The sequence below is a fragment of the Nanorana parkeri genome, unplaced genomic scaffold (assembly GCF_000935625.1).
Source record: "Nanorana parkeri isolate BGI_ZX_2015 unplaced genomic scaffold, ASM93562v1 scaffold338, whole genome shotgun sequence".
Classification (NCBI taxonomy): Eukaryota; Metazoa; Chordata; class Amphibia; order Anura; family Dicroglossidae; genus Nanorana; species Nanorana parkeri.
Window position 1 is genome coordinate 860,952 of NW_017306606.1, and position 10,339 is coordinate 871,290.

Genomic DNA, 10,339 nt, shown 5'->3' on the forward strand with positions numbered 1-10,339 from the left:
AGGTTTGTCAGGAGGAAGCCCAACCCCCTTAAAGGCACAGAGACATACAAGGGATCCCGCACATCCCAATGGCAGCTGAGACCTCCATTAAGGGGGTTGGGCTTCCTCCTGACAAACCTGCACCCAATTTTATCTTCTGCCCCATGTTCTCCAAGATGGAGGCTCTGATAGTTTAGAGTTAGGACCGCACTATAAGAGGTGCCTTGTCGTGGCTGTGCGGCTTTCACATTTTCTGCAGAAGACGTGTATCCAAACCTTAGTGTGAGACAAGTTTTTTTTTACATGCTAGCTTGTTATTTTACTGTTTAAAGCCCATTCCGTGTGCACCTTACTGTAAAGCTGGTGACGAATTGATGAGTGCGTTTGTCATCTGTTTTGCTTACAGTAGTAGAGGTTGCACGGCTTCCACACACCTTACGATAATCGTACGATCGCGGGATTTCCCGCGATTATCGTACGATTATCGTACGATTATCGTAAGATGTGTGGGGACCTTAAGCTTTCACTGCTTTTTGCTGTGCATGGCATAAACACTATGTTACAGAATACACCTTCAAAGTCCTTCTCTTTGACTTTTAGCCTACAGATATATATTGATTCTTAAGTATCCTTCACCCTATTTGTACTGCATATTTTCACATAAGCTAGGACAACTGTATCATACCCATCCTCTTCCAGTAATCAGTCTATCTGATCCACCATTTTGGTTAAGGTAATCTTGGTGAAAATAAATCACTTATACCACCACTTGTTTAGGACTTCCAGCAATAAAATCCAACTCTACCAGAAGTGATGCTCTCCCGGCTGCTAGATAGTCTGAGTTTGCTACCATCAAATTTATACTTGGCATAGATAATGTGAAGGAGTGAGTCTAGCCTCCCAAGGAGAGGAAGTGCGTTAGTCACAGGATCACCCGGTTAAAATAGAAAAAAAAAGCATAAAATAAAACAAAATCAAACCACCTCATTTAAGAACTGGACTATACTACAATTTTGTTATTAGGTTTAGATATTCTTTAACTATTTCTCAGCAGTCAGGAAATTCTTCTCAAGGTTGTCAGTTTTACTCTGTGATGCATTTTGCTCCTCCATATCTCTAATCAGAGCTTCTAAAAAGGACACCATACTGACATGTCTGGAACCTTACTACCATTCATTATTCTATGGTGAGGCCACAAATACTGTGTGAAGTGCATGCAAGTCAACCGGAGAATATTTCCAAACTAGAAGCACTTGTAAAAACAAAATGCTTGAAGCAGTAACAGAAAGACTGGCAGCTGGTGACAAATATTTAAAGGCTATGATTTCTGCCAGAGGTGGTGTTAAATGGACTGACAGGGTACCCAAACAGCTGCATGTGCCACATGTCATGTTTTAGTAATATTCCAATCCATAAAATCACAAAAATAAATTGTAACGACATTAAAATGTCATGGTTTTTACCAGGGGCACAAAAATCTTGCATATGATAATTACTAGGGCTGCCATATTCACAGAGCTGCAGTATGTACAACAGGTACAGGTCAAATGGGCAATCCTAAGCACAAGAAGACAGTATCACTAGCTCATGTTCTGAGCAAATAATAGCATTAAAATATGTGAAAACCAGCTTTGCTTAATAATGTGCAATTTAATCTGTAAATGATAACAGCTTTATATTAAATACTGAAGGAAATAACATTTTTGATAACTCAATTTTACATTCTGCCAAAGGACATTATATTTTGGAATATATCAGTGGATTATATGAGTTGATCTGACTGTGTGTGTGTGTTAGAAATGGTCTGGTTTTGAGGTATTAGGTTGCCAATAAAATTATAAGTTATTAAAATGTTTGTTATGGTTAATCGGGAAAGAAGAAAGAGATGTGTACCTGTATCTTCAGCTCATACACCTCCTTCTTCAGTTCATTTGGGTTCTTAGTGACGGTAACAACTCCAGTAAAGACATTTATATCAAAAGCTCCATCTCCTCCTGTAAAAAATGAAATAGATATCATCAATATACAGTAACATCTATGGAATGACATGTGAAGGATCGTTTAATAATTGCTTTTAAAAAATGGTAATGCACTCACAAGAGAAAAGTGACACCTGCGTATGCAATGGTTCCCCTCAAAGGAGGCTATCACCCATCAGAAGCCACAGCACAGCCAAGTCAGCTCACGACCAAAGTCGTCTTCCAGCAGCGAGTGGCAAGGTTAACACGTTTCTGGGGCACGCCCCCTTCCTCAGAACCCTGACCACCACAAGCTCTGACAGACTTTAAGCCAGACCATCGGCTTGTCATCAGATTTCAACCAATCAGAAAAGTTCAAACCCGAGCCAATCAAAAGGACTTAAGTTTAATTAAACTAAAACAGCCACAAGATCGGCGGAAATTATTAGTCGATACCGCACAATCTGTATACTCATAATCAACATGCTTTCAGTATTCATCCTTAATAGAGCTTGGAGTGGCCTATACACAAAACTACATTAAAATCCATAAAGAAATTCACAACCTTATTTAAAAACATCCATTCAACACAATATATGTGCATAATCCATGCTTATAAAAAAATGACATATGGTTACAATAAAATATGTAATGTTTCATAAAATTGCAGAGACACATAAATTATCAATCAATATAAAAAATAAATTTCTTGTGAGTACATTATCATTTTTTAAAAGCAATTATTAAATGATCCTTTACATGGAGTGGGCGCTGTTCTGGCTAGTTTGCCCCCATTTGCTTTACATATACAGTAAAGTACATTATATGCAATTAAGGATTATTTAGTTGTAGGGACTGGCCAGAAAGGCAGTTAGGGGAATGAAAAAAAAAAGAATATGTATAAATGTGGTGGTGTATTGTAGCACCCGGTTCCTGACTGTGCTAAACTGTGTAGTAAATGGAATTTTTTTATCATTTGCCTTTTACCGTCGATACGAGTGCTGTGGTTGTCACAGAATGCCCATGGGTATGTCAGAAGTAAAAAAAGATCTTTTTGCAGTAGAAGTGTTCCTGAATATCTGCTATATATTTTTTTTTCTCAATGAATGTTTCTGATCTGAGCAATGAATGATTATCAAAACTGTGGGTTATCATCTAATTGATTTCTAGGATATAGAGCTAGGATAAGAGATTTGCATGGATTTGAAAATAGCAAATGGGGAAAAATGATAAACAACCAACTTGCTTTGTAAACACCTGCTTACCATCTAAAAGATAATATCGTACTGTGTTGGGGTTTCCTCTATCTCCATCAAAAGCCATCACTGTAAGTATTTCTGCCCCCTGAAAAAAATAAAGTAAAAAGATTTTGAATCATCTTAGAGGTGTACAGTAGTTTAACTCTACTGCTGAACAGATAATATTTTTCAGATAAGAAGATTTGAGCAGTACATTTCATCTTTAACTTTAAATCAAACCTAATATAATATAAAAGAGGACACATGACCATGTATAATCATGCAGAACAGGTTGTTATTCTCTACTGCAGATTGGAAATTTAAGCATGTGAAATGTGATTCACCTCCAATGAATGTTTGTTGAAAGCCACTTTCATTGCTTTCTAAATATTCACCTACATTGTTTTAAACACACAGTTAACAATTTTGCTTACCAGAGTGGTGTCCTCATAGACATATCCATAGTAAGGTGTGTGTACAAATACTGGTGGGGAGTCTTGTACATCTTCAACATTAATGGTAACTGTGGTAGTTGACGTAAAGACCTGGTACTTCCCACGAAGCTTCCCTCCTCCATCCTTCAAATCAAAACACATTTAATGGTGTCAGAAAGATTAAAGTATAACTCCCAAAGGATACATTGCTAAATATGAACCAAAGTGCTTTTCCTATTCTACTGAAACATTAGTAAGAACAGTGTTTACTATTTAAGATGTGGAAAGCAATTAAGGCTGTAGGGGAAACCCCCAAGGAAAGCCATAAGAAAAACACATACTGATACACATGATTATGTTTAGCAGAAGCCAAGCAGAAAAAATCATTCAAAAAAAAGCATTCTGCTTCTTCCAGGTTCTGTGAAGTACTTTTTTATAGGTACAAGTACATTGCTTCCTTAAAGGATTCCATTTGATCATATCCACACACTAGGTTTCACATATATAAAAACATAATTCTTATACATATTCAAAAATATATATGATACAGTATATACAGTACTTTCTTCCTCTGTGATTATATTCTTTAATGTACTATAAAAGTTAAAGCTGAACCTCAGGCAATTATTAAAGACACAAATAAATGCAATTGAGAAACATGGAGCAGAGCTACACTCTTGTCTCCAATCCTGCTGCTGGAACCTCGGGGCCCGGTAAAGCTTCTGCCAGAGCCTTCACTCAACAATAGGTTAAAAACGGCACTCGTAAGGGGGGTCCATCCATTCAGTACTTAACCTCTTGCCGTCCGCCCGTAGTAGAAAAACGGACGGACGGCACTGCTAAAAAGGCAAAAAGCAGCTGACAAACAAATGCTAATGCGTTTCAGCCCCACAAATTGGGCTTTAGTGCAGCTCTGTATCCTATAATACATTGCTATTTTTTTTTTCAATGCAACAGTGTAAATAACTGAATTTGACTTGATATCAGCATCTTGTAATCCATAGTACAGTAAAGCTTGAACTGGTAGGGGGTCACACAAAGCCAATCAGTTGAACTACAGTGCTCATGTGCACACAAACAACATGCTGATGGGGAAAAGAGGAGGGAATTGGAGTGACAGGGAGATGAGCCCACCAATCTGTGCACTATTGTGAAGCCCATTCACACTAGTCGCACGGTAAAATACAGTGTGACAGCTGTGAGCCACTGTACTTGGTATTTCCACAGTATGGCACCATTTGCTTTTTTTTTTACTTTTTAGTTTTTCTTAAACTTTATTTGGAATGTGCAGAGTGTACACTCCTTTCACAGCAGCAAGGTATGCTGCACTTCGGTGCAGTGAACTGCAGTGAACTGCAGTTCTATCCAGTGTACTGTGAGAAAATGCACCATGTCTGCATTTTTTCATAATACACCGCACTGCAGATCACCTCTGCATTGTGGTGTGAACTTGGCACATAGAAAACAATTGTTTTCTATGTGCCATAGCAGTAAATTTATTTGGTAAATATCTTTACCAAATAAAATCAAAACAATTCACACCTTCAGCCATTTACATCAGACAATTAACTCTTGTTCCAGACCTCATGGCACCCTGGTGATTGAATTATGAAATTAGAACGGGATAGTTTTACAGACTTACCACTCCTGTCATGTTCTTAGACAAGCAACATCTGCCTGAACACATTTGATGCTGGCTGCAGTATTATGACTAGGTATTTTTCTGACAATCATTGGAGCTGAGGATGCCACTTGGATGAGAAACATCTTCAACATGGATAAATGAAAACCTTTACAGAAACCTACCCTACTGTTCTGGTTACTGAGCTGTAAAATTGTGGAATTCCTATCCTTTCTGTCCTGTTGAAAAATGGCCCCGGGACAAATGGTAAAGATGACTTTTCCCAACGGGGACAAAGACAGCAATAAAAACCTTGCAGACGTTCTGACCGTTACACATGCTGTTCTGAATTGCAAAAAAAGAACTGGGCTCTTCTAATAATATCTGATAAAGAGTTCAAAGTCTGATTCTATAATTTTAGCATTGTGTGAATATTGTGGGATTAAAAAGCCAGATCAAAAATTAGAATGTGCAGTGAACAGATATGTTACTTGCCTGCTAAAACATTATCTAGCAATCAAACCAATGGGCAGGAGCAAAAACATTAAAATACACAGGGGAGCCACCACCTCACTTACAGTCACAACCTGCCTTCCAGACATTCATTCTGAGCTTCTGTAGCTGGGACCACTTTTCTGCCAAAACAATCTCAGCTAACTTAGCCAGGGAGGACATCCTGTCATGAGCAAATCCTCTTTCCTCCCTCCCTGGGTGCATCTGCAACAGAACCCTGTCTGCACCTTCCAATGTTTGAGAGGGGAAACCAAGGAATCGGAAAGCCACAGCGGCAGCTCTTCCTGAAGCTCCCACCCACCAGCTGGAACCCGACACGGAGGACATTTCCTCTACACCCCTGGTGTTCTCAGCATGCTCTGGAAGAATGCTGGGAGTTGCCTTCACTACCTGTCTCACCTCTTCCACCATCACTGAAACACTCACAGCTTCAAGGTACGTCTATGCTCCTTGCAGTAAGTACAAACCTCCATGACTGACAAAGCCCATGCTCCCCCTTTCCTCTATCTTGATTCTTCTCCACAGCAGCCCCTCTTTGCACAAAAAATCCTTCCCTTAGTGTCTTTCACTCCAGAAGCATACTGAACACTCATCTACTCTCTGCTTCCCTGAAGCCCTGTCATTCTTCTGCAAAGATATACATGTCATCAGCCTACATATCCCTGGCTGAGATCCATTACCACCCCCACTTACTGAATTGTCATTTTGGCAGTCATCTATAGGAAAACATCTAGCAAACCTTCAACTTCTTCTTCCCCCAAAAGCTCTGGTAAATTACATTGAAGTATATTCTGTTTGAACTTGTATTTGCGTACTGAGACCAAGTGACAGATTTAAGCTATTCTGGACACGTCACCAGATAAATAATTATTTCTTGGATTCCTCTACCTAAAATATCATGGAACCCTGCTTAATGGAAGACCAGGCTCAAATTCTTTCTGGCTGAGAACTCGCATGCAAGTCCAAATTGCTGCCCAGTGGCTAGAAAGCAACAGGAAAAAACACCTTTGCCTGACACATATCTAAGATCAGGCCCAGGTTTTCCAGATGATAAAAAAGAATCAGAAATGTTTTTTTGAGATTCAGAATCCAATCAAATGCTTGAATAGACTCTGCCTGAAGAGGAAGATAGTCTTGGTAAGTCAACACGGCAATCCCTCATTTCTTAACAAGGCAAGGATTGAGGCCAGCACTTAGGTAAAAACCCAAGGCACTGAAGCAAGGCCGAATGGAAGTGCTACAAGTTGAAAGTGCAGTGCAGGAAACGCTGGTGAGCCTGACAAATGGGAATGTGGACATAAGCATCCTTGATGTCTATGGACAACCAAAAGGATGGACTTATATTTCAATTTTCAGACCCTGACAAATGTATTGAGAGCTTTGTGATCCAGAGTTGGTCAAATGCTGTCGTCCTTGAAAACTTTGAATTTAAAATTTGAAGTTTTGTAAATTCAAAGAATGTAAAAAAATTGAATAAAATGTTTTGAATCTGTCCAACAATGGGATCAGAACACTTACCCCCAAGTGAAGCAAACTTTGTGTTGCTCACTAAAGATTAGGCATGTCCGATTCGTTTCGGAAATAAATTGTGTTTTTAGTACTCATTTTTATTATTTGGAGATTATCCGAATTTCCGAATAACAGAAATGACCAAAGAAAACGAATCCGAATTTCCGAAAACGAAATTTCGGACAAAATTCGTTAGCAGTAGTCTGTACAAAGTTTTGTTTGTGGACAAATTTGCGTTGCAGCAAAGTGACATTAAAAATAAACTTTTTTTTTTAAATGTCACTTTGCTGCAATGAAACAAAGAAAAGAAAACGGAACAAACATTCGTACAGGCTACCACTAACGAATTTCGTCTGAATCCAAATCCCGAAACGAATTGACTTTCGGACCCGAATCCCGAAAAACGAAATAACGCAAAATTCGAATCAAAACTAAACACATTTTTTGCCGGTGCACATGTCTACTAAAGATTGCAAAGTCGCATTGGAGAAAGATGAAGATTGGAAGGAAAGAACTGAGCTGGTGGAGAGTAGTGAAATTCTATTTTGTAGCCTGAAGAAACCAGCTCACGAACACAGCTGTCTTGAATTTGAGACAACCAAAGATCCGTGAACAAACTTAGACATCCCCCCACCCTGAAATTAACAGGTGGGGGCAAGTCCTTATGTTCAGGAGGACTTTTCTGTGGGCTAAGGGGACTTGGGTTGCCATCCGGTAAAGGAAGGCTTATCACATTTTGGACCTTTGCCTGGGGAGCTGAAAAAGAAGGGCCCTGTTTATCTTGATGACCCTAAAAGATATGCCTTCTTAGAAGTTTGGTCAGCTGACCAGCACTTGAGCCACAAGAGACAAAATAATTACAACAGTTGATAAAGGCAGTTAAGAAATGAGAGGTCCCATATCCAGCACAGCAGTCTTCATTTTGACACCAAATAGAATTTTTGTCTTAGTCTTAGTTTTTTGACAAAAATACATTTTTATTTTTAGTCGCATTTTACTCATCAGATTAATTTTTATTTTAGTCTAGTTTTAGTTGACGAAATTCTATTCGATTTTAGTCGACTAAAATCTAATAGGTTTATTTTTAGTGTACTGCATTATTTAAGCAATTCTCTAGCATTACACCTTCCAATTCACTGAATTTCAACACAGCAGGCAGTGGCTTGGAGCTAAAGCCAACCTCTTATTGGTTATTTTAAATTGCAATAGCAGGCTGGCTATTGCACCCACCTACTGCCTGCTGTCATTCAGCAGAGGAGGGAACTGAAGGAGAAAGTTCTCCATCAGGTCCTCTTCTGCTGATTGACAGCAGGCAGTGCGCTAGTGCAATAGCCAGCCTGCTATTGCAATTTAAAATATCCAATAGCAGGCTGGCTATTCCCAGATAGCAAGCAATTGAGCTGCAAGTTTGAAAATGACTTGCTAAACTATTGCAGACTTGCCAAGCTTCACAATTTTGTTGCACAATTACAGCAAGTATGCATTGCATGTCTCCAGACCAGTGAGCTTGCAGAGCTCTTGCTAAGACCTGCAGGAATGTTGCTGTAGACTTGCCAAGCAAATTTGCCACAAATTCAAAAAGTGTCAACTAGAACTTGTGCTGCAAGTGTTCTGCAAGTCTACAACTTGCCAGGAACTGTGTAGCAAGTTAACAAGTATTACAATTTAACCCTGCCACAAGTTTGTGGCAAGTTATCCTTGCTATCTGGGTTGTTACCAGCTGCTGATTGGAGACTTGACGCTGGTGATAGAACATCGGCAGAAGAGGAGGAGGAAGGGGGATCCAGAGAAGAGAACGGGGTGGCCAGAGGAAGAGGAACGGGGCAGCCAGAGGAGGAGGAACAAGGCGGGCAGAGGAGAAGGAGGAACGGGGTAGCAGCAGAGGTATGAAGGGGGGCAGCAGGGGAATGCAGAGTCACCGCAGTCTCTTCTCCCCGCTGCTGCCGGCTGCAGTGGTCTGTGTCCCCGCTGCCTCTGCTGATACAGGTGGGGAGAGCAGCAGGGATTGAGAGGGACACAGACCACTGCAGCCAGCACCAACTGGGAGAGCAGATGAGCAGAGCGCTTGGCGGCAGCGCTGCAAATAATCGATAATGAGAATCGTTGACAACGATTTTCATTATCAATTTCGTTTTATTTTGTTAACATAAATTGGGTACCGGACGAAAATAGTTTTCATCCCATTAACTACTCTTTAATTTTGTCTCCTTTTTATTACTGAAAAATGGCCAATAAATGAAAATTTTTGTCAACGAAATTAACACTGCAGCACAGAAGTACACACATATTTAAGACCATGAAGCCAACTCAACATATACAGGTGAAACGTGTTCATTTACCAATTCCTAATGCAAACGTTTTGGCCAGTAAGAGTTAGAAACACTAAAGCAGTGGCCAAGACAGGCAGAAAAAACTGATCCAGTGATGGTATAAATCAGGGGTAGCAAACCTCTGGCCCTCCAGCTGTGGTGGAACTAGAAATCCCATGAGGCATTGCAAGATTCCCACAGACATGACTCCCGAAGAGAGATGCATCATTGGATTTGTAGTTTCACCACAGCTGGAGGGCCGGAGGTTTGCTACCCCTGGTATAAATAGATCTTGCTACTGATTCTGCCTTCCTGTCTGTTAGATCTTTGAAAGAGGGCAACTCCTCAACTGGAATCACAGTAGCTTTATTCAATCATGACACAGGTGGGTCAACAGCAGGAAGAGTAGTCTATTTCTTGTTTTCTCCTTATATACATGTGCACAATGAACATTCTCCAAAGCCACATGTATTTATGTTTTAAAATAAAGCCTTACTATTTTAATGCCTTTAGAAAGTCTGCTGTGCTGGCTCCCGTTGCTCTTCTCTCCTCTCACACTTACTGTCACTTAGTAAGAGCTGTACATATTGATTCTGGTCATGTGCATCTCTTTGTGAATCTCCCATGCTCATGAGGAACAGCACACATGCCCATATCCTCCCCATAACATGATATGAGCTGCCAGATACCAGTGGCAGCTAATCTAATACCACTGTGAGCATGAACCCTCCAAATTCCAAGCATGGGTGACACTAGTGCTGGGCACTGGGGGGGGGGG

General features: G+C 40.1%; 1 protein-coding gene across 1 annotated transcript in view; it reads right to left on the bottom strand.

Annotated features, from left to right (window-relative positions):
* Positions 1-10,339, bottom strand: part of CDHR1 (cadherin related family member 1) — an 83,564-nt gene that overhangs the window by 33,350 nt on the left and 39,875 nt on the right. Inside the window, exons 8-10 of the mRNA XM_018558411.1 lie at positions 3,610-3,753; positions 3,203-3,281; positions 1,873-1,973 (exon numbers count right to left, since the gene is read on the bottom strand). Coding sequence (XP_018413913.1) covers positions 1,873-1,973; positions 3,203-3,281; positions 3,610-3,753 — 324 coding nt within the window. The remainder of the gene's footprint in view (positions 1-1,872; positions 1,974-3,202; positions 3,282-3,609; positions 3,754-10,339) is intronic.